The sequence below is a fragment of the Urtica dioica genome, chromosome 2, assembly GCF_054948205.1.
Source record: "Urtica dioica subsp. dioica isolate 48M chromosome 2, U.dioica_male_clone48M_v1_H2, whole genome shotgun sequence".
Classification (NCBI taxonomy): domain Eukaryota; kingdom Viridiplantae; phylum Streptophyta; class Magnoliopsida; order Rosales; family Urticaceae; genus Urtica; species Urtica dioica.
The window spans coordinates 45,656,760-45,683,005 of record NC_142757.1 but is presented as its reverse complement, the minus strand read 5'-3'; the positions used below and the strand labels follow the sequence as shown (position 1 = coordinate 45,683,005).

The 26,246-nt window shown below is 33.8% G+C and overlaps 1 protein-coding gene across 1 annotated transcript; it reads left to right on the top strand.

Moving 5' to 3' along the window:
* Positions 1 to 10,232: 10,232 nt before the first annotated feature.
* LOC149404986 (uncharacterized) lies at positions 10,233 to 21,521 on the top strand. Its single transcript, XM_089607739.1, has 10 exons — positions 10,233 to 10,594; positions 11,379 to 11,418; positions 13,280 to 13,342; positions 14,648 to 14,808; positions 14,911 to 15,010; positions 16,232 to 16,256; positions 16,480 to 16,573; positions 18,080 to 20,542; positions 20,661 to 20,748; positions 20,820 to 21,521. Exons 1-10 carry the CDS (start codon positions 10,233 to 10,235, stop codon positions 21,519 to 21,521), a joined length of 4,098 nt encoding a protein of 1,365 aa, XP_089463865.1.
* The last annotated feature ends 4,725 nt before the right edge of the window (positions 21,522 to 26,246 follow it).

Here is a 26,246-nt window from a genome sequence, read left to right as displayed (position 1 = left end):
TATATATCTAACACACCACCCCACTGTATTTATTACGCAAATTCTCTAAAAATTTATTTTGAAACCCAAAAGTAAATAAAATCCGTTCAAGTTTTTCACCTTATATACATAGAGTCGTTTAACTTGAAAAAGAAGAGGATTTTAATTATAAAAAAAAAGTGTGATGTAGATGTGTGTGTATATATATATATATATATATATATATATATATATATATATATATATATATTTTAGAGTAAGTTGTTTGATTGTTGAGCGTGCAGGTCTCTCTGCCGCTACCGCTGCCGCTGGGATTTTATATATTGGCCCATGCGTCTCTCGCCAGCTTTCTCTATTTCTGCGTCCCATATTTATAATCAGTTTTATGGATTTTATTTCACCATACTATGTGTGAAATTGTTTTAAGTTATGATACTGGTTTTATTTTTAGGTTTTGTTATCTTCCAGTTATTTATTTTCCAAAATAATTGTGATTAATTTAATTAATTGTTGAAGATATGCATGGATACTGATTACGTATTCAACTACGTGAATTTAGTTTATTTCACTGCATGCTTCTTTTTTTTCACCAACGTGAAATTAATTAGATGGTTCCGTACTATTTGTTAACTACTATTCTTTGGTTCACTAGGATTTAGTTGATTTGTTAGTAGTTAATTAAACTAAAGTTTACAGATTTTCTTTTTTCTTAAAGCGCATTTATTTAAAGTAAAAATTTCGTTGGTTGAAGCGTATTTATTTAAAGTAATTAAATTTCGTTGGTTGAAAATAATGAAAATTTCTTGATCTTAAAGATTCAGACTTGCAACAGCTATGTTTGCTCTTTGCTTTTCAAATCCCCCAATCTTAGAAAATATATCACAATATCTATGGGCTTGACCTAATTGCGTGGGTGTTGGTTGAACTCTCCCTTTTTTCTTGTGTTTACGATTTATTATTAATAATATTTGTAATTAGTCTCGTCAGAATTCCATCTACGACTATTTCAAATGAGTACGTTTGTGAAATGCCCTTAAAGAAACATGATTAAGCCAAATTTAAATGAATGATCAGAAAATCAACTACTACCAACAAATTGGTTTGATTAAAAATAATCCACGCCTATATATATACTGAATGGTTGAGAAAAGCCTTTCAAACGACCAATAACTTGTGCCAAGACTTTACTACTATTTTTGGAATTCAAACAGTGAAAAAATAGCGAGTAAATAATAATAATAATGTACATAGATGTAACCTCACGATTAAATATAATTAATACCGTGTATAATGCATGTATTACATATACAAACAAAATATACGTATATCCGTATGTGATGTGTGTGTATATATATATAGGATGACATATTTGCTGTTTTCTTGATCCCACTATATAGAACCTAGGTGTCTTTATAATATACTCTTTAATTTTGAAATGCATGGGACCATATTCTAATTTGCTTTTGTCATATTTTCATATATGCATTTGCGAAATTGTAAATACGCACATAGTGGAGTACCTATCAATCAGAGATATCAAAATGCCTTAGAAGATAGATAATGCCTTTTTTTTTTCTTTTTTCTTTTTTCACTAGTGGTCTTCTATGTGTAAATTGTTTTACCAACCAGCTTTGGCAGTGAAGAAAGAAAAGTACACACACATACACATCTTGATTGATGGTACAAAAATTAATATATTACAATGACTAAGTAATTGGTGTATATATATGTGATCTTCTTCAAAACCAAGAACGATTTTTGAACCTTTAATAAATGGAAGGTGATGATAAAGAAAGAGAGAAGCCACCGAAGAATAATCCCATCTTTTTTAAATAAAATATAAAAGAGAGGTAATGTGAAAGAGAGTGCTTGGAATGGTATCACGCAATTTGTATTTTAAAAGGTCCCACCAAACCAAATGGTGTTGGCTTGGCTTCTTTTATTTTCCCTTCAAATCAAACCCTTCTATCTCCATTTTCTTAATTCATTTCACATATTGAAAACCATCATCAATCTCTTTCTCTCTTGTGAGTAATTTATATATAGTATTACATCTCTACACGACAATGTGACTTGCTATATAACAACCTCTCTCTCTCTCTCTCTCTCTCTCTCTCTCTCTCAAAAGAAGATCAACCATCCATAACTCATTGGTTTCTTCCCCCTCATTATAAGACAACTTTTTCTTGTCGTTTTTTTCTTCCTCCCTTTAATTACTTCTAAACCTTGAATTCTAAACAAGTGACTACTCGAACCTAATTAGTGCTCTTTTCTTTAATGGTGAGAAAAGACAGGTTTTGATCTAATCTTGATAATCACCCACAATTTGATGATGCCAAGCTAGTTTTCTTTCGCTGTTTTTTCTTGTTGTCCAATCCGGATTAGTTTGGAGCTTTTATTAATTGACTCTTATATATATATATATATATATATATATATATATATATATATGTGTGTATATATATATATATATGTTTGCTTAATGTAAAATTGTCTATTAATGAATATTATATATGATCAATTATACAAACCGACACATTGATCATAACCGTAGACATCCCTTTCTGATTTTTACCTAAAGTAAAAAAAAAATGCCACAACTTAGCATTATATATTAAGACTTATTTTAATCAATCACTTTTGCAATATACACATATATTCTATATATATGTCTAACAAGTATTATTTGGTAATTCTTGGGTAGCCAACAAAAAAGCAAGATTCACATGGGGCTTTCGAGATACATGAAGACTCAGCTGAATCAATGGACATAAATTTGTTGGAATTATGTGCACACATGCTTTGAAAACTAATCAAGATTATGTATAAAATAAAAGCTAAGGGCTGATAAATCAGTTGACCTCATTGGCCCTAGATTCAGTAATATTAGTTATATAGGTTTTGGAATATCAAATATATCAAAACCCTAGACCAAGTAAAGCGCTCAAAACCAACAATAATAATTAAGTTGATTTTAAAAATTTATGGGGTATGCAATTATGCATGTTGTCTATTACTTTGCACTATGTGACAATAACTTTGTGCCACCTTGGAAACAACCATCACATACGTGATAAATCTGACAGCAACTATTTATTATCATACAAAATTGAAACCAGAAGCAGCGTGAGCATAGTGACCGTATATATATATATATATATATATATATATATATATATATATATATATATATATATATATATATAGTACTACTTCTAACTTAGTCTAATTAAGGTTTAATGTATAATTCGATAAATTGTAAAGAAAATTGGACTGTAAACAATATGCATTCATCGAGTCAATACAAACTGTACGTGCACAGAGAAACTTTGAACCGTGTGATTCATTTGTATTTTTATCAATTCATATAATTTTCCAAGTTTATTTTGGCTTTTGTATCATGCAAGCAATTGAACTTTGCGCATGAAATCGTAGCAACACAGCGTCACAGTATAACAAATAGATCATGGATGCATATATTTGAAATCACAAGAAGAAAATATATATATATAATATAGGATAGGAACTTATTGAATGCCCTTCTTTTCTTGTGTTTGGAATTTAACGTTTTATTACTATATATGCTTCTTTTCAATACGGCTCTTCTGTCTCACATGAGCAATGAAATATCAACTCAAGAATCATGTGTATTTGTCATGTGGTACACTAGAAAACAAAAATTCAATTACTGATTCGGAAAGGATATTATACAAGTCTTGATAATTACTCGCATAAATTTAAGCAATCCACACCATTTACACGTATGATCAGCTCAACATTATAATGAATGGCATTGATAAAGGCATTTATATATATATATATATATATATATATATATATATATATATATATGTGTGTGTGTGTGTGTCTGTGTGTGTGCGCGCGCGCGCGCGCTTAATTGGAGTTTGCATTCGTAGTATACTATCATTTTCTGTTGATGAATTGAACTAACTGCTCATAATACGTAAATATATATGGAATAAATAAATAAATAAACAAAGATCAACTAATCACATCCTACCGGATGTAACATATCTCGTAAATAAATAACTGATTATAGTTATTTCTTGATCAAAGGAATCAAAGATATCAAATAACATATTTAAAACTAAATTTTGTTAATAATTTAAAGTCGATGGAGTATTTTGGCAAAATTATGGTTGTTTACTCTGAACAAATGATATCTAATTGGTATACAAATTGTAGTATGGTTTGACGACTCATTAGTCTATACAAAAATATTAGACTCTGCCATTTGAACATAATATTCGATGAGTCGTCTAAATAAATATTGACATGATTTTCGGAGGATTGTGTTAATTAAACTTTTAAAGATCTTACAATTAATTAGCCAACTTTCTAAAAAAAAACTATTAAGACCGTTTCGTTTCTTTTTTGTCCCAGGGCAAGTGATGCTTTTCTTACCCGTTTTTTATATTTTCATTCTTTAAATCTGAATCTCATATCTTAGTATTTTATTTATTTATTTATTTTTATATTTTTTATGTCTGCGGATCTCAATCAAATAGGTCTCGAGAACGCAATATGCAACAAGCTGAGATAGAAATTTCAATTGGCAATTTTGTGTCACCTGAAAAAGACTAGCCACGATTTTTTTTTTTTTTTTTTGTACGTAATTGTTCTTGTGTGGTAACCTTTTTCATCTTATTTTGTTAACAATTTTTTAATTTTTCTTGAGCTTTTCTTGTAGTTCAATTTTTTTTTAATCTGTGGAGTAGCTCTTTTAGTAGTAATAATAATAATAATAATAATAATAATAATAATAATAATAATAATAATAATGATAAAGAACAGCTACTTTGAAATATAAGGTTCTTATGTTATCTAAAATTAGATCATGATTCTTAAAATTTGAAGTTAATAAGATAATTTAACTATTTTTTTAATAAATCAAAACTATGTATTTGAACCCAGTTATAAATTATTTCCAATAAAAGACCATGAAAATTAATTTCTCCTAATTTTTTTTATTATCACAAGTTAAATAATTAATTTAAGTAAATAATTAGATATTCTGTATAATATTTTATTATTTCAATAAGCTCAGTTAGCTGAGCTTTGTTTATATTCGCTGTCAACAAATAATATTACTTTATATTTTATCTCTTCAATGTGAACATCAAGCTCGAAATTAATTAGTCGATGAGAGCGAGTCATCGTTCCCAATAAGATTTGCATGAAATCAGGCGCATTACCTTGTGTTGAGAAAGTCTTTAGAGTTTACACACACCAACTTTGAAAAAAAAAAAAAAAAAAAATGCACGGTACCTAAAACCAAAACAAAAAGCTTACTTAATTAGAAATAAGAAGAAAAGAAAAAACATATCTTTAATCTTAATCCATCCATTCCCATCTCTCATCCCATATTTCCTTGATCCACTCACTCACTCCTAGGACGTAACATAGATATGCATTATCTTTTTTTTTTCCCCTCACTTTCCCATCAATGTATATATTTTTCGCCATATTTCTTTACATCTTCTCTTGGACTTTTGATTCAATTATATATTTTGTGACATTAATTTATTTATATATGTACACACACGACACCATGCTCATTGCGCACCTCCATGACTCTTTTTTATTTCTGCGATTGTCTACCCACTACCTTCACTAAATATGCCTTTTTTGTCACACCAAAAACCACTCCTAACCATATTCCTAATCACAACCCACAAGCATAGTACCAAATTGATTCATTCATGTACCCTTTCTCAATATAATTCTTTTTATTCTTTTAAATCATTTTTGCAATATTTTATTATCCTGGATACCTCAACCAATCATGTTATTATAACAATTTTGATTTATATGAAAAAATAAAAACAAAGCTTGATAATTCTCTCTATATAATATAAGTATTGAGTTGTACCTAAATATATATATTTTTAATTATATGAATTTGTCAAAGTTAAGCGCTTATTTTCACCGGAGCAGTTTTTTTTTTCTTCTTCTTTTGATTCTGTAGTGCATAAGAAAAGGTGTGGGTAAATTTAAATCATAAATACAATGTGAGCTAACAAACTAGCTAGTAATGGGGTTGAGTGATAAACGTTTGATCGACGAATTAATTTCGGAATTATTTACATACTGAAACCATGGAATATGGATCACCGAACAATTGTACCAAATTCTAAAGTGATGATATGTTTGTATTTTTTTTTCCTTTTCAAGATTCGGAACAAGGTAGATATTTTCAACTTTGTTTAGAACTTTTATTTGTGGTGACAATCATATCTGCCATCTCTTAATATTATTCCTATGATAAGTGTTCTGTCGTTTTTGCCCTACTTAAACTTTAAGTCTTAAAGTGAGAAACTGTAACATTCATGTAATTGATTATGCAACACTTTTTTTATAAATAAAATGATCCACAACAATAATTAATTATAAATAAAGCAACTGAAATTAAGCAATCGTAAATAAAATAAACAAATAATAGCAATTTTATATAATATGGTTATCATTCATATGAAGAAAAAAAAACATATATGCATATATTTCTACATATTTCATTATATTTTATTGCAGCTTTCTCGTGGAAGTTTAGGTATTATCCTACGCATGACTAGTACTTAAAAACACAGGCAGAGCTGTGAAAAGCTATTTCACAAAGGATTAAAGAACATGATAGAGAGTGCAACGAGCCAAAAGTAAAAGAACAAGAATTTTTTTAAATAATAATAATACACAGATTTCGTGTGGAGACCTCAAACTCGTACAGCTTGTTGAAATGACCAGAAAGAAATTACATTTTCAATAATTTAGTAATATTATTTATTCATTCACATGTAGTTTACCTTTCACATACCTTGCGGAAAAAACAAGGTAAAAGATTTTAAGTTGGTATTATTTGTTCTTTCTATGTCTGTTTGTGTCTCATCCTTTTCTTTCATGCCCACATGAATGAATTGGTGCTTCCCATGAATGCCACAACTCATCAATTGACATTACCAAATGATTCTCCGTATATCTTTCCCCTAGCTACGGTAGTACTAGTACTCTTCTTTTACTACATTTATTAATTTATTTATACAACGTTAGTGTGATAATAATATAAATTATACTAACCCTGATCAATATTATAAAAATGATACCAAGACAAGAGTTATTCGATGATAGTAAAACTATTCCGTAAAGTTCAAACTCAAATCGATATACATGCAACACGCAAAAATTGGCGCTCCCGCTCATGATTCATGTAATAAAATGATAATAACTGAATACCTTTATAAACGGTAGCTCACATGTTATTTTGTTTTATTTATAATTGTCTGTAATCTACTTTTCATCTTCTTTCTGTATTATTAGTTTTTGAATTTTATTTGCTCTATTCTTGTTTATGGTCCACTTTTATCAATATATTCATTTGAGAAGCCATTTATCACCCAAAAAAAAGTAAATAATGGTTATTTTCCATTTATTTACTCCTTATTTTATATCAAAAAAATTATGTATATATATATATATATATCCATATTTTTTACTTGCAATACTTGAAAATATGAATGAACTAATATTTGAATTAATAAAAAAAATGAAATTAAAAATAAGTGTTTAAGTTTCAATTCCGAATTCCGAACGGAGGCTAATGGTCCCAATTCTGAACCCCTTAAGTAAAAGTTAACTAAATTATTATTGTTTGATGCCTAACATTAGAGTTTCATTTTTTCTATAATTAAATTAAAGGAGAGATGTAGTTTTTTTTATACACAAAAATCTGATATTATTAGTTATTTAGGCTAATTGTCCCAATAATTTCTATAAAAATTATTTTTCTAAAACTTTCTAACACAAAATTCAAATAATCCATTTGCATATTCTTCTTGAAATCCCCATTCAAATATTTAAATTTAATTTACGGCACTATGTTGTCTTCATCTTATTTTTGTTCAGCAAAATGACATTTTTTTCCCCTAGTGAATTATTTTTTTCAAAGAATGACAACTTTTGGTGGAGATTTATTTATGATTATGTCAGTTGGGAGAGGAAGGGTGGGTGGTGTGGTGTAATTAATTTATTTGTGGTGTAATTAATTTATTGAGCCATTCTCATTGTAAGTATTTGGGTTGGGAGGAGCCTCAGTTTCTGATGATGGTGATAATGCCAATCACAAGAAACAGCACAAAAGAAATTTCATTTTCATTTATTTAATATATATATATATATATATATATATATATATATATATATATTTAGTGTTTCCTTTCCGTGGAAGACTCATATGAAGGTTTATTGAGGAAGCAAAATCAGAGGTTGTGGTGTGGGGTCTTTGAGATATGTATTTTTGCTCAAAAGTTTTCAAAGCACTTACTTATTACAATATATGCTGCAAAAAACCAACCCCTCTCATCTACACACTACTCATTCATTGTGGGCACAACTTTGGAGCCATGTCATAGGACTGAGTCATAGGGCTGTTTTGCTGTTATACTGATTTACTTCTTTCGATATTATTAACTCCCCCCCCCCCCCAAAAAAAAAAAAAAAAAAAAATTGGGTAGACATTATAATAATCCATTTTGCATTGAAGGTGAAAAAGACATTAGTCACCATTTCCTTTAATTTGTAGACAAATAAAAAAACAGTAGAAAATTATAAAATATAAACATACAAGTTTAAAAAAAAAAAAAAAAAAGTATCCCTCAATAATATATATATATATATATATATATATATCACAGAATTTAATTGTATTAAATATTAGCTATTTGGTTATGCCAATATGATACTAAAGGGGTAATTAACTATACTAATTTGGAAAAGCACTTTGTGTACAAATGAATTTTAGTCTTTTCATGTAAATAAAACTAAGACAAAAAAATGTTAGTTTAGGAAATTTCTTGATAAGTAAGACTTGGCCCACTATAATTGGAAACCTGCCTGCAGATCTCCTTCATTGGACTTTAACAAAAACCTCCAAAATATTCAAAGCTCCTGGCAAATATCATTTAATAAACAAGAAAAAAAAGAAAACACATAATGTTTAGTTTTTCTCTCTCCTTTTACCTTTTCCTCCTCTTTTTTATGAAAAATAATTTTCAAAACGGTACTGCAAGTTCCACAACATAATTATGGATGTCAAGCAGAGTTTTAGGTTAGGAACAAAAGTCACAATAAATACTATACATTGAATAAGTGGTCCCCTAGAAAAAAAAAAGGGATCAAAATCATAGCCAAAGGAAATGTTGTAATACAAATATTTTACTGTACCTATCATCATATGCATAATTGGTGGGGATTGTATTATTGTAAGCTTCTTTTATTATTATTATTATTATTATTATTATTATTATTATTAATTCACTGCTTTTTATATGCATATGTACATTGTAAGACTTATTACCAATCGAAGGCTAACTCTCACTGTTCTGTCTACTAATCTGACACACATATGCCTCATTAAGGGGTCTATACTCTATATATCTTGGGACCAACTACGTGAAATTATGACTCTTATTACTGGTACCTATAAATCATTTTGTGCGGCCCATTTGGTTAAATATTCATAACTATCTTTTTTTTTTTTTTTTTGAATAGAACGGATTTTCCATTAAAATTGGGTAAAAAACCCATCAATACAGGAGAATAACACCTTAGTACATGGATTACCAAAACCTAAGTCGAGGTGAATCTAACACTAAATTCAGGTAAAAGTACGAAATGTGCAAACTTCCGACAACGGGAAGAATTACAAGCACCAATAGAGCACACAAGAGGCTCGTTAAAAAACCCAAAGAATGACGATGGAAAAATCCAACCAAACTCGGTCCGAAAACCACGAATAGGGTGGCTCTTCAACCTGCATAGATAAAAACCTAACAGGAAATCCACTACGGGAGTTGAGACTACGGCTAATCCGAGTCCAAAACAAACCAAAACAAAACAAACATAATAAAAATTGAAATTATCCATACTCCAACCAAGAACCTAAAGTTAAACTGAAAATCAAAAACCAGCCGCTAAAGCAGAAAACCAACCACAAAAACCCAGATCTACTACCACCTCATATCCAACCAACCCAGATCTGCGAACCTTCGTCAATCGCACAACGATCGGAGAGCAAGAGCCCGACGGCGCTCACCGACGGCGGACGCAATACGATCGGAGAGCGGTAGCTCGGACGCGGACGCGCACAACGACGACACGCTGAGAGCCACCCTCCGAGGGTCAGACGCGGACGGCGGTCGCGCCGGAGACCGGCGGTGAACAGCGTCGACGAACTCACAGGGATGACGGATCTGGAGCGGCGGTGGCGTACGGGCTCGGCGGCGGTGGCGTACGGGCTCGGCGGCGTTGGCGTACGGGCTCGGCAGCGGTGGCGTACGGGCTCGGCGACGGTGGCGTACGGGCTCGGCGGCGTTGGCGAACGGGCTCGGCGGCGTTGGCGTACGGGCTCGGCGGCGGGGACGACGGATCTGGAGCGGCGGTGGCGTACGGGCTCGGCGGCGTTGGCGAACGGGCTCGGCGGCGTTGGCGTATGGGCTCGGCGGCGGTGGCGTGCGGGTTCGGCGGCGAAGAAGCAGAGAAACGGCAACCACAGAGAAGGAGTCTCGTGGAGAATCGCCCTCCCCTCCGGGCCGGAGCCGCGACAGTGACGGCGTCCGAGAACCCAGAGGGGCGGCGGCGGCGATTAGGGTTTTTTCCTCTGTTTCGAAGTTTATCTCAGAGAACGCGACTCTGTTTTAGAGAGAGAAATATTTATTCATAACTATCTATGTATGGTGAAAAAAATAGTAAAAAGTAAAAGTAAGAAACATAAACTTAATTTATTTAACGAATGTGTTGTAAACTTAGTTATAATGTTAAATTATCAGGTCATCATATTTAAAGTCTTAATATTAACGTGTTTTAATGAATAGTTTAGTTTTAATGTAATATTTTTACACACACACACACACACACACATATATATATATATATATATATATATATATATATATATATATAGTTCAATATCTTTTACCCACGTGATTTTTGGTAATTTTATTTATATTATCTATATATTTTTAAACAGGACGTACGATTTAGAAGGAAAACATCAAAATCAACAATATTAATCTCAAATGTTAGAATCCAACGCATCAGACTGAAAATTAAATGACTCGTGAGCAAATTTGTGAGCTACTCAATTTTAAGCACTAACTAATAAATAATAAAGTCAATAATTACCGGGGCCTTGTTTTCGTTTATCGCCTTGACATCATGACACGATCACTTTTCACATAAATGACGATGAAGCCAAAGTTAATAATTTATCATCTCTGGCAATAAATTTTCATACTCTAAAGTTTTTATACGCATAGATTATTTTAACAAAACTAAAGGTATTAATTTGCTATAATCTATTACTCTCCATATAATTTGAATATGTATAGTTATTACTTATTAGACAAAGGTGAAATTCCAAAGACAAAGGTAAAAAGAAAAGAAGAAAAATAAAAACGGGAAGTTAAAAAAAAAGTCTGGCAGGCAGTGTCATGAATCATTGTGTACTGTATTGCCTTGAGAAGTCTAACAGGGCATCATATTCCTTTTTTTTTTTTTTTTGAGAAAACATCATATTATTTGTTTAATTGATTATATTTGCCTATTTCAATATTGAAATTGATTCCGATAATAAAAAAAAAATAAAAAAAAATAAAAAAAAAACCCCTCAAGCGTCTTATTTATTTTTCCTTTTCAGCAGAGACAAGATAGAATCTAGAAATCTTTGTTTGCCATATGGACAAGCAGTGACATGTACAGTAACAATAAAAGTTACTTCCTAAAAACAATAAAAATAAAAATAGATTTTTTTTACTGGCCTGCAAGGTCTTGTGGCCTCAGACAAAGGTGTCTGGTGGGGTATTTTGGGTTTTGACTTTGCTACATGTATGATAACATGTTTGAGATCTTGAAATTATTTTTAGGAGGATTTTCATATTATTTTTATGATAATTGAAATTGTATAAACTATAAATAAACTAGAAGTTGGTGTGGTAGTTATTAGTTTGGTTTAGTGATAATCTCACACATAACTCATCTGAGAGATCTTGGATTCAAACCACATCAGTTGCAGAAATGTATATCCCTTTGAGATTTATCATAAATCATGTAATCTTGACTAATAGTGTCACATGTGCATACATTGCTAATATATTATGTAATTTTTGTCAATACTATCACTCCTAAAAAAAACAAAAAACTAAAACGATTGATTAATTTTAGTTTTTTTTTCTTTAATGTGGTTAATTAAGTCACTTGAAATATGAGAATTTTATTTTAGCCAATTTTTTTTATTTATCATAATAGTCAATGTTACACGGTCTACTTTAAAATCTAGACATGAGAAAATATAAGTTTTAGCTTTTCTTTTAATATTACATGGTCTACATTGAAATTCAAAAATAATATTTGCTTTCTTTCATAATCAATTGTAAATTTTGATTTGCTACACTACATAACTGTAGAAAGCAGTTATTATGTTATTTTTCGCTATTGTACGAATTTGAATTTCATATTTGATTGTTTCTTTCTTAGGTTTGACGTTTGACTTTGTATAATTGAATTATTTTTGTGTGTTCTAAATAGGAGTCTTTGGAATTTTTTCTTCACGTATAGTTTATAATCACTAATCGTGGTTAAATTTGTATGGTATATGATTTTCTTATTATTTCTTCTCAATCGTATAGTTATTAATCACTAATAATTGTTGCTAAATTTTAGTTTCTGAATATTTTGCTAAAATTACGCTAGTTGATAAATTCTAGTGGCTAATTTTCAATTATTTTATGAACGTTGGCTAATTTTCAATTATTTTATGAACGGTGGTTATTTTATAAAATAGATACGTTTCGAAATGACTAGTTTGCTATATAGTGCCTTTCCCCCCCTTTTTTTTTTTTTTTTGCAACTAATATATGATATAGTATGTAATAATAAAAGGTTAAAACTTAATGAAAAAAATATACAAAAGAATTATTTGAAATCAGTCGATTAGCAAATAACAAAGATTTTCCTCTATTTTTTTTTAGCAAAATAGTCAAAGCAGCAGAGGAAGAAGAATAGAGTCATCCCACATCCATTGACGCGTGGAAGGCCAAAGCAATTAAAATAAGTCTCAGGGAGACACGTGATTGATTATTGGAATAGGCCATTTGACCCCTAGAGGAGACTTGTTTTCTGCTCAATCTCCTAAGTTTGAAGTTGGATCATCATAATCATGTGACCAACAGGCCGAGATCACCGAGGTTCAACACTTTCATTGCATGTAAGAATTAGCGATATGTTGTTGCAGGTTCGAGTGAAAGTCACCAGTTCTCAGTCCCTAAACCTCGCTTCTCAACATACAGCTATGGAGGCACAATCATGACCTTTTTTTGAGATGACACTGCCAACATCGACCTCACATCAAACATGGAACGTTCAACCAATTATTACATATAAAAATAAGGGAAAATAACACATTTATACCATGTATTTTAGTGAAATGTCGAGTTTAACCCTCGGTTTTCAAAAATGTCGAGTTCATACCCTCTGTCTAACTAAAATGACGAAATTATACCATCTGTTTAACTAAAATGATATTAACTCTTATATAAGAAAAACCAAATCAAATCTAAATCAGTGCCCTAACTTCCAAATTCTCAATTTTGAAATAAAAATAGCCTTAAATTGAAATTAAATAATAAAACTCATACCTCCTAAGAAATGACTTCATTCTGTGTTTGAATTATAACTCTAAATCCTTGATTCTCTGTTCGAAAATGCGATTTTGATGACTATCAACTATCGATGTTTACCCCTTTGCCTCTTTCTGTGTTCTTCACGATTAAGAGATTGTTGTTTATTTTTTAGTTTGTAAATAAATTATATATATGACGCGAATGAATAAAGATAATTGGTGTTTATATATAAATATTATAGTCAACGTCAATGAAAAGTCAATAAAAAGAATATTTGTGACACTGTTGTCTATTTCAGGGTATAATTTCGTCATTTTAGTTCAACAGATGGTATAATTTCGGCATTTTAGTTAAACAGAGGGTATGAACTCGACATTTTTGAAAACCGATGGTTAAACTCGACATTTCACTAAAACACAGGGTATAAATGTGTTATATTCCCTAAAAATAATAACAAAAATGTTACTCATGACAAGACTCTTTGGTGACCAGAGGCAGCAGATTGAGGAGCAGCACTAGGAGAAAAATGACATTTAGAGGCGGCAAGTAATTTAGAGGCGGAATTTTCGCCTCAATTTAGAGGCGAAATTAGTGATATAGATGCATAATTCCACCTCTACGTACAAAACAGATATTAGAGGCGTAATTATACATTAGAGGTGGATTCCCACTTCTAAATATCCAAGCAAAAATCTTAGAAGCGAAATTTTCCGCTTCTAAACTTACAAAATTTTTTAGCCTTTCATAACACATTCTTTAATTATTTTATGTCCAAATTAAAAAAAAAAACAAAAATTATATATGTCCAACGCATATAACAAAAATTATGTCCAGTTAAAAGACTTCACTTTTCTCTCACCATATACATCGGCACACACATATAACCAACGCAGACTAGTTCTTCCTCATTTCTCTCCTAGCAAACAACCCACTCTCTCACTCTCTCAGAACATGGACATCTATAAATCGACCGACCTTAGCCACGTTCTCTTCTCCATCTCATCTACTTCTTATCCGCTTTACCTTCTTCTCTATCACTCTCCCTCCATCAATTTAATCTCTCCCCCATCGCCGTAACCGTCACCGTCACCGTCGCCGTAACCGTCGCCGTCACCGCCGCCCTCGCCTTCAACGTCATCAGGTATGCTAACCGCCTCTAACTATCTCACTTATATTTCTTTGAATCTCATCTAACCCTCTCGATCTTCTCCCTCTTTTTCTGACCACCTTCGGCCTTCCACAGCCCCGCCACCATCGTCCCTCCACAGCCCAGCCACCATCGTCCCTCCACAGCCCCGCCGCAATCTTCCTTCCAAAGCTACGCCATCTCTCTCCCTCAGATTGTGAGTATTTCAATTTCTGAAATCTCTAGAGTGTCAATTTTCTTTTCGAATTTTTTATATTCGAGTTATTTGCATAAATAATAAGCAGCGATTTGAGTTGTTTAGACTGGTTGTTTTAAACTGTTTATCTCTTGCCTAAATCTGAATTTTATACTCTTTTTTTTATCAAATTTGGTTCGAGATTACACTTGGGGATTTTTCATTTTTATTCTCTGTCTACTCGGGAAATACTAGACAGCCCGCAGTGCCTTCTCCCCCATTTTTTAATGGCCTAGTTGGTTTTTATTCACTCTCTGACTCATGCTCTATTCCTGTACTTGAGATTAGAAACTTAAACTTAATGTATGATTACTTAATGAGATTATAAACAGTGAGTTTCCAGACTTTAGCTTGGACAAAGAGGCTTCCACTAATTTAAATATATTCGTGACTACAATTCTTCTATGAGGGCTTGTGTATGTTAGTGATTTATATTCAGTCTTTCATTTACCAATATTGATTTTTCATCAAGCCATTGATTAAACGTGAAGGATGTTTTATGGTATATTATATAAGTATATGATTAAGGAATATGATATTCATCAAGCCTTCTGATTGTTCCACATGGTACTTTTTTAATTATTAATTTTTTATTAATTACTTTGGTTTTGTTACTCATAATTTTTAAGTTATACATATTTGAAAATTGTTAGCATACGCAAGACCTCATTTTAGACTTCGATCGATCGTCCCCGCTTGCAGCCTCAACGATGTTAGGCTAGATATAAAATACACAGTAGATCATGCAAGTTATATATATAGATAGATATATATAGATAGAGAGAGAGAGAGAGAGAGAGAGAGAGAGAGAGAAAGAGAGAGATAATAGACGTGCATTGACGTGCAAGGAAGCGCCTATTCGGTGGTCTTTCATGGCGGCCTTGGTCACTTCAGTCCTGATCGTCGACACCGCTTTAGGGCACGCTTTTGCGTAGTAATTTGTTGATAATTGAGCTGAGGCTGTTTCTGAGTGCACTAACATTATTGCAACAATCAAGAAGCTGATCGCAATCGATTTTGAGATCAATGCCATATTGACAATGAATGATGTTTAGGAAGAAATTAATTAAGCTAGACACGATATCGAGTACCAATTGTTGGAGAATAATCAGTGTATTTATAGACGACATGGTTGTTTTCTTTATTTTTTTGGTCAATTTTGTTGATATTGTTCTTTTGCAGCATGCTCAGAAAAAGTCAAAAGCTTGTATGCTCATTTTTCTTATTTCTGTTACGTTTCATAATTATAGTATTATTTAACTAACCATCATTTTGATCAGTGTGTTGCGACAAAACGTTACATTGTGTTGTGTGAACCTTTCTTAGTGGGGAATCTGATTAGTCAAATTATTTTCTATTTATCTATTTTTTGGTAACTTATATGCAAGCCTTTTGAAAGTTTCATATTTTTTGGTTTCCGTTGCGTTAAGGTTTGTGCAAGTTCCCCAACTTTCAGAATCTTCTACTCGCAATTGCTGAAGCAGAACTAACTACAAGAGCTTCAAAGTCTCTAGAAAGCCAAAGGTTAGTGATTAAGTAAAAAGCTAGAGAAAGTATATAAATTTAATCTGAGTTGTTCATAACATCTTTAAATGGACTTTGCTCTATATCTATCTAGTATGTCCGTTTCAAATTCAAAGTTTTCGGCTCTCTTGCATGCTGAGTTTGACGGCCTTGATTTTTTTATTTTTTATTTTTTAAAAAATCAAACCCAAAATCAAGAGGCAGAAATATGAGAATAAGATCACCAACTATGTCAAATATTTTACAGCTATTTTTCTTTCCTCGCATCCTCCCCAGCTTTGGGGTGTAAATGATTGATTATTATTAAGTGTCATATTTTTCATTGTACTTACAGCGCATGTCCATATATATTTGGGATTTAGACACAATTGTCTTATTTTGAGCAGTAGACATATATATAAAAACTGAAATTTCATCAGATTGAGACTCTGTGAAATCAATCCTTACGTGGTGAAGGTTTGACTTCCTTCGATACCAGTGTACAATTATCCTATTCCCTCCCAAGTCTCCAGTGAATCCAACATGTAAAGGCTGACACCATTAAACAAAAATGTCCAGACTTTAAAGATAATGTCCTTTATAAACCGACAGCCCTTGTAATAACTATGCAATTTGTTTTGAAGAAATGAGCTACTGACTATCACCATTTTTACAAGAGTGCAGAACTGTTATTGTCTGTTCATGTGTTACAAGTGCGATAATCATTAACACAAACGATAAACCTATGGCCATATCAATACTATTACTCAATTCCACTAGTTCACAGTTTTCAGCTTCATCTTAAAAAAAAACTAACCCGAAGATGGGAAAAAAAATCAAGTTCTGCATTATCTATACACAATGAACTGTATAAATTATGAAATTTCATGTTACTTTGATTTTTTTGTACTCTTAATGTATAAATTATACATAATAAAAATTGTTAGCGTATTCATGTGTATCAATGATAATCTTCTATATATCTCAGTTAGCTTTATTGTTCGTCTTTTTCATTTCAGACTTTGCTTGTAACCTCTCCCCGTCCTCGCTTGCAGCCTCAACACGTTCGTTCTCCCATTTGTTTGTCTTTGTTGCAATCGGTTAGTTTCCTTTCAGTTTTTTTTTAAAATAAAGTTTCCATTCAGTTTACTGGATAGTTAATTATATGTAACCTGTTAGTTTATATAGCTGGGTAATATAGTTGTTAGTTTAGATAATTTGTAATATTGTATTAGTTCTAATAATTAGTTGATATGTAATTTTTGAAGTTAGTTCAAGTTAATATATTTCAAGTTAGTTAGTTTGTGAGTTTTGTAGTTGATGTGAATATTGAAATTAATGTGATTGAAGTAATTATAATAAGAATTTCTACTATACATAGAAATACGTGAAATTACTAAAGAGATTAGAGTTTAAACTCTTCCAAACTTCTATATACTTTCTATGACATGTTTCAAAGTATAAGTTTCATATCTCTCCCCTCTATCTACTCCCTCTCAACTTTTTTCTCTTTCACCTCTCGTTCAGCGAAATGGCAAATCCAAGTCGAGATTGGATTTTTGAGGATAATCGGTTGAGTCTTGAGTTTAAGACTGGTGTAAATGAGTTCATGCGTCGTGCACGCTACCAAACAAACACCGAAGGGAAAATTAAGTGCCCTTGCAAGAATTGCAACAACGCGAGGTATCATAACTTAGTAGTTGTTAAGACCCATCTATTGTGCAAGGGGTTTACGCAACACTATACACAGTGGATTCACCATGGCGAGTCGCAACTTCCGCATGTTACTGAAGAGGAGAATTCTGCTGATGAAAATGATGTTGGAGGGTTGCATGACGCTCTACATGACATTATGAACCATGACGATTTTGACGATGTTGTCGATCCAACCCGAAGTGATCTTCGCGAAGAAGAGCAAGTTGAAGATCTCTTTGCTGAGTTGGAAGCAGAATTATACCCTGGGTGCAAAGAGTTTTCGTCTCTGTCATTTCTGGTTTCTCTAATGCACATTAAAGTAATGAACCAATGGACAAACGCGTCGTTCACTCAACTTCTTCAGCTGTTAAAAAAGTCTCACCCGTCCGGAAACAGAATTCCCGATAAATATTACGAGGCAAAGGCAAAGCTCAAACGCTTTGGCATGAGCTACGAGATGATCGATGTTTGTCCGAACGATTGCATGTTATTTCGGAAAGAGTTCGAGAAATCCGACTTATGTCCAATTTGCAATGCTAGTAGATGGGTGTTGAAAGATGGAGGCAAGAGAATACCACAAAAAATATTACGGTATTTTCCTTTGAAAGATCGATTGAAAAGGTTGTATGCTTGTCGACACACGGCTCTTGAAATGCAGTGGCACGAGAAGGAACGTGTCAAGGAAGATGGCGTATTACGACATCCTGCGGACGGATTGGCATGGAAGAAGCTAGACGAAAAATACCCAGAATTTGCTTTGGAGCCGAGGAACGTTCGACTGGGACTCGCCGCCGATGGTTTCAACCCATTCGGTGAAAAGAGTTTGTCATACAGTATGTGGCATGTGGTTTTAACTGCTTATAATTTGCCACCTTGGTTGTGCATGAAATCGTCATACCTTATGTTGACGCTCCTTATTCCGGGCCGCTTCTCACCTGGAAAAGACATAGATGTTTTCTTGCAACCTCTTATTGAAGAGTTGAAAGAATTATGGGTAAATGGAATACGACTACGAGATGGAGCTAACAAAAATGAAGTATTCCAGATGCGTGCCGCACTACTTTGGACAATCAATGATTTTCCAGCACGAAGTAGTTTATCTGGATGGAGTGGACAGGGGTATTATGCTTGCTCCACGTGCAACATCGATAAGCCTTCAATGGGCATTAGAAGCCGAGTCGTCTACTACGACCATCGTCGATACTTGCCAGATGGACATCCGATGAGAAAGAGCAAGCACTACCAAGTACGCACAGAGAAACGAAAGCCGCCGAAGAAGTTAACCCCAAGCGACATACTTGAGCAATTGAGATTCGTTCGTACACCGACACCAGGAAAACACCCTGAATTTGGAGGGAAGAAGCAAAAACGTGGCGAAAGAGAACTAAATTGGACCAAGAAAAACATTTTCTACGAGTTGCCTTATTGGTCTGATTTGTCGTTGAAGCACAATTTAGATGTGATGCACATAGAAAAAAATGTGTGTGAGAATCTTGTCGGGACTTTACTAAGTATAGATGGGAAGAATAAAGATGACGAGAAAGCAAGGAGGGATTTGATGGACTTAAAAATCAAATCGAGTTTACACTTGGAGAAGCACGGGAATAAATGGTACAAACCACAAGCAGCATATACTATGAGTCGAGATGACAGAATACAGTTTACAGATTTTCTCAAGTCTGTCAAGTTCCCTGATGGACTTGCTGGGAATTTGAAGAACAATGTAACTGCTGATGGAAAATTGACAGGGCTGAAATCTCATGATTGTCACGTGATCATGCAAAGGTTGCTGGCTCCTGGTATTCGTCCTTTTATGACAAAGCCAATTCGAGAGACGATTGCTGAGCTTTGCAACTTTTTTAAGCTCATAAGCTCTAGAACGTTGCGAGTGGATGATCCTGAGAGAGCACGTGATTCCATCATTGAAATCTTATGTAAGTTGGAGATCATCTTTCCTCCTGCATTTTTTACCATAATGGTTCATGTGGTAATGCATCTACCTGAAGAAGCTTTGAATGGAGGCCCGGTCCATATGAGATGGATGTACCCTTTTGAGAGATATCTTGGAACTTTAAAACATTTTGTGAAAAATAGAGCCAAGCCTGAGGGCTCTATCGCTGAGGCATATGTTATAGAGGAAGCTTTATTGTTCTGTGCAAGGTATCTAGAAGACCAAAAGAATGACCCCGAAACTAAAGTACACAAGCTCTCAGTTTTCCAGTCGGATGAGTGTAAGCCTTACGGTGCCATGAAAATTGTACGATTGGATGATAAAATGAGAGACTTAGCAGAGTGGTATGTATTGACCAATTGCTCTGAGGTGGATCAATACATGACGTAAGTCTCATTTTGAATAATGTTCATCTTATTTTTATCGTCTCATGTGGAACTAATTAATTTTGGTTTAAGTCAGTGAACATTGGAATCTTATGGAAGCAGAAGGGCGACATGATGTTGACGAGGCACATAGGAAAGAATTCAGAAAATGGTTCGGGGAAAAGGTATGGACGTGCTCCTTATAAATGTTGACGTATTTTGTATATGAACTAATTAATTCATATTTTTTAATCAGATTTATGAGCTTAAGGTAGCGGGGTCTGATGTGTCTGATGAGCTTTATGCGTTGGCTACTGGGTCATATCATACCGCTCAATTTTATCCAAGTTGCGAGGTCAATGGGGTTAAGTTTATCACTTGTCATCGTAATGATAGACTGACCACTCAAAATAGCGGTGTATGTGTACCAACAGATGAGTTCAATTTTTATGGACAAATGGAGGACGTCATTGTGTTGAATTATAGATATGATTGCCGCGTTGTATTATTCAAGTGTAATTGGTTTGGGGACAAGCATGATGCAAAAAACAGAGTACGCAAAGATAGGATTTTCGGAACGACGAGTGTTTATGTGGCGAAAAAATGGTTCACAGATGAACCGTTTATACTCGCAACTCAAGCAAAACAGGTGTTCTATTTAAATGACCTTCATAATGGTCGTGAGTGGAAAATCGTTGAAGATTGTAATCATCGATTTTTGTGGGATCTTCCTGATATTGATGGCCCTTCTTCATCAACAATTTCATTGTTGGTACAATCGTCAGATTTTGACGCTTTGTCTTTTCATCGTCCAACATCTCATCCAGAGCCCGTGCATGATGATAACGTCGAAGAGCAAGATAACTTCATAGACGATGAAGAAGATGAAATTGTTCATGATGTTGGAAATGAAGAAGAATTAGTCGATGAAGATATCGATTTTGATGACGATGAATGAGTATTGCTCGATAATATATTTTATTAATATAAATGTTGATGAAAATAAATAACTTTCACTACTATCTTATACTGATAACTTTTATGCTTTTTACAGACATGTCGGCTATGGGAAGTGAAGGAAATGAAGAAAGCAATGGTGATCCCCCGCATACACCATCATCCACCAGAAAACGTGGAAGTACTACTGGCGCTACTTCTCAAAAGGCGAAGAAAAGTGGGAAACGTGAGACACTTATTTATGACGCGAGCATACAATTGTTCTTCCAGCCAGCGAGGATGGGGAATGGTGATCGGATTGGGACATATGCAAATGCATTGGGGCTGCTCGTGCGTGACATTATTCCTCTACAGACTCCAAGTTGGAGCTGTGTGTCGCCACAACAGGAGGCGGCAATAGTGAGTGGGATTCACTCAAGCTTTGATTTTGTGACAAGAGATGAAGAGAAAAGCGAGCTTGTTCCACCTACGGTAGCTGATCTCGCTGATATCGACGCAGTTATCTTGCAAAATGCAAAAAAGCGCTTGCGGGATGCTAAATCGAGGTTGAGCAGGTACTTTAGGGTTACATGTGGCGGTGATCGAGCATTCGCAGAGACTAATAAACCAAAGAATGTGAGTGAACACGATTGGAAAGCGATACTCGATTTAATGGAAACCCCGGAGTTCAAGGTGAGTTTTTAAAGTAATTTATTTAGATTGATTTAGGATTATTAATATCGTTTCATCCTGTATAGGCAAAATCTGCCCAAAACATTGAAAATCAGATGCATAGGACTACAATTAGCCGACAAGGAACGTTAACTTTTGGTCAACACCGCTACCAACAAGTAAGTTGTAAATAGAATGTCCTATTTATATTGCTTTACAAAGGAAAAATACTTAGTTCTACAGGTTTAACCGTGTTAACCAGTTTCTACTTTACAAAGGAAAAATACTTAGTTTTACAGGTTTAACTTGTTAACCAGAATGTCCTAACAACAACGCATTTGTTTCCTTTACAAAACATAGGTGCTCATATTTCTCGTCCTTATTTACATCATTCATAAGTCTAATTTCTTTTTGTTAATCAAAAAGAGGGAAGAGCCAACCTTAAGTTACTTCTAGAAAGCTCTCAGGTTGATTATGCATATGTTTTGTTCCGTTTTACAAAATTATATTGATCTGTACTATTTTTATTTTGCTGTCAGTGATGATACATATTAATAGAATGTACATAATTTATTTTCCCACTTTGACAGCGTGCATTATTATTGAGCAATTGGAACAAATAGTCCCTGAACTTCATAAGTTTAAAGTTTCATCCCTAAACTTCATATGATGTACCTCAGTTCAAAAAAAAAAAAAAAAAAACAACAACAACAACAACCACGTTTAGACATACAAAAAGTCACAAAAACAGGGATCACCATTTCTCAAAACTCAAAAGATAATATAAACAAATCCCTCACTTTAATGTCTTTTTTTTAATGAAAAAAATTAGTCACTTGACTCATTCTCAATGTTTGCTGCGGGGCCACCATATTTTTTATTTATATAATTTTTTTTACAAAACTATTTCTACCAGTAGTCTCATTATCATATGCATAGCAGCATAGGGTTCTGGTTGTAAACCAAAGGTCATTGAGAGACTTTAACGGAAGGACCAAAACATTGGTTTTAAAAAGTTTAAGGATGGTATAATTAAAATAAAAAGTTTAAAGACAAATTTCTTAAGGGAAAGGATTCTTCAAAAGGGTTTTTTTTATTGCAAGCAGATCCCATAAGGAAGTCACAGCACAGCAGTGTGTGAGCTAGAGAAATAGAATGAAGAAAAAATAACTATCTTTTTGTTGACCAAATTAGTTCAGCCGAAATTTTCTAGTCATTATGTTCATAGTTTCATAGCATACAGTGTTTTGTCATAAGTATTCTTGCCATGATGGATCAATAGTTTGTAAGTTATAATCAACTCTCTGTCGCTGGTTCGCAATAAGCTCATAGATTTGTCTTTCTTTTCTTTTTAGGCACCAGTTTCACTAATATTGTTTAAATTTTATTTTTGTTAGTTGTGAATTATCAATGGTGTATTCTTTGTGTTTGTCGTCTCATCTATCACCTGAATGATTGTACTTGTGCAAGCAAAATCATAGAATAAACAAGTTCATATGTGAATCCATATGGAATACCAATGTCTTTTTTCAAGCCTCAAAATTATCTTGTTTAAAAGCTTATGGGAAGATTTTGTCTGGCGAGTTTTCGGGGACAAAAGTGTCAAAATGTCAACCTCATCGGCTGCGAGATTCTTTTATGCATTTTTCACATCTCATGTTTATTGTCTTTTATCTCTCTCCCTGCTTGTTTGTTGATTTTTTTTTATATTAATTCTTGCAGAAAGATGATAATGACCATTTGCTGGGAGCACTTCAAAACTGGGAGAGTCTCCACCATAAGGATGGCAAATTCACGACTCCTGCCGCCGAACATGCCTTTGTGAGTTGTTTTAAAATGATTGGGAATGCCACTAAGGCTCACAACATGCCTTTGTGAGTTGTTTTAAAATGGTTGGGAATGCCACTAAGGCTCACAAGTTTCTAGTAGTTGATGATTTAGATTTTTTTAGTGGTTAAACATTTATTTTTCATGTTTTGGTTTAGTGATATTATAAGCTAGTGAGGCCAAAATTTCGGTTAAAATTGCGTACAACATGTTGATTTAATTATTATTCTTTTTCAATCATATACAGGTTGAGATGGTAGAGCTCATTGCTGAGATGCGGCGACAGGCTGAGGCAAAATGTCTTCCGGAGGACTTAGACGCGTGGGAGGCTGAAGCAATGAGAAAGGTTCTTGGGGAGAGAAGTGATTGGGCTCCCGGTATAGGCCCCTTGATCCCTAAAAGAGACTTGTTTTCTGCTCGGCGACGGGAGTATGATGCTTCATCATCATCCTCGACATCACATGAGGCACAAGGCAAGATCAACGAGTTGCAATCAGTAGTTCGGAGTCTCGTCGATATTGTTACAACGTCGATGGCATTGCCTTCAGAGATAGCTGAGAAGTTGATGCGATTCACCGGAGAAGCTAGTGCCTCTCAGGGACATTCACACCGTTCTACCATGCATGCGCCTATCCAACCATCTAGCGAATCAACTCCACCGACATCTACTACACGTTCGACCGGCCTTGAAAGAGGAGGAACACCTGCAAATGGGTCTATGGAGCAACGGACTGCGTCTCAAGCTCGAGGAAGGGGGAAGGGCTGTAGGGGCGGTCGCGGTAGGGGCAGACCTTAAGGTACTTCACATTACAAATGACATGCCTCCACGTTCAAGACAATGACTTTATTATGTATTATCGAATTTCTTGTGAATTTTTAGATGGTGTACATTTTAGTTCATGGTTTTTTTTTTATCACTAAAGCACTTTGTTATGCATTTATGTTGTTGTGTACGACAATTTTATGATCAAGTTAGAAACAAGTTTATTTATAATTTGAATGTGTTTGACATCATAGACTTTTTAATTAAATTTTATGCAATTATAAATAAAATAAAATAAAAATATAACAAATATTTAGGGGCAAAAATCCGCCTCTAATGGATTTCTCGTCAATGATTTCATAAATGGCGGGAATTACATGAGAAGCGTAACTCCGCCTCTGAAATCCATCCCGCAATTTGGCGGAAAATATACCAGCGGTGGATTTCCGCCTCTAAATTCATCCTAATACAAGCATTAGAGGTGGACGTAGAGGTGAAATTTCGCCTCTATTTTTCCGCCTCTATTGTCCAGGGGCGGAAAATTACGCCTCTATACCTTTAGAGTCGTGTTTTTAGGGGCAACAAATTACGCTTCAGAATCCGCCTCTAAAGTTATATTAGAGGCGGAAATATAATCTTTAGAGGCGGAAATTCCCGCCTCTAAATGTCATTTTTCTCCTAGTGCAGAGATTTGCCAAATGACATGGAAGCGTGGGAGGAGCAATAAATGAATATCTCTCGGGGTGATACATGATAATATTACTACAATAGATCCCTTGATTATAGCGACTCCTCACCAAGGTATCATCATCATCACCACGCGAGGCCGCCAAGATAACTGAGATGTATGAGATCATGAAGCAATTCCTCATCAATGTATTTCACTCTTGAAACCCATAAGTAAACATTTTAATGCTAGATGAATGGTTGAGAGTATGATACAATCCACTACGGAGGTTGACGTCTCACAATCACATACTATCCAAGTTTCTCAAAAATACTCTTACCTAAGCACTGTCGCATCTACCACCTACTGGGACGACCACACCTTTGGTTTCTCGTCAAATGCAACACAAAAACCGCAAAGGAAAGCGAAGATTTTGGTATGGATTTAGTAGTAGGCCGACGAGTTAGAGATCAAGTAAGAAGACTATCGATCGAGCATGATCGGGAACATTCTATTTTGATGAATACACACATCCAACTTTCCAATTGTGAATTTATTAGTGTGTATATATGTGTATATATATATATATATATATATATATATATATATATATATATACAAATATAAAATTGAATATTTTTTATTAGTAGTTGTTATTAATGTTTGAACCACTGCTAAAAAGAGGGGTATCCCGCGTGGTATCCTACTTTCCGCCCATCCACGAGGGTGGTATGAATATCTCATGTGTTATGTATCAAAAATTGCGCCTAATGACAAGATATGTCATTGCCGTGACTTTCCGTATTTGAAAATTTCGA

Excerpts from the sequence above, each read along its gene's own strand:
- LOC149404986 (XM_089607739.1), top strand. The coding sequence starts at position 10,233 with ATGACGGATCTGGAGCGGCGGTGGCGTACGGGCTCGGCGGCGGTGGCG. Across the intron at positions 14,809-14,910 it reads CTCGCCTTCAACGTCATCAG|CCCCGCCACCATCGTCCCTC; the intron begins GTATGCTAACCG and ends GGCCTTCCACAG. Across the intron at positions 16,257-16,479 it reads TCAGAAAAAGTCAAAAGCTT|GTTTGTGCAAGTTCCCCAAC; the intron begins GTATGCTCATTT and ends CGTTGCGTTAAG.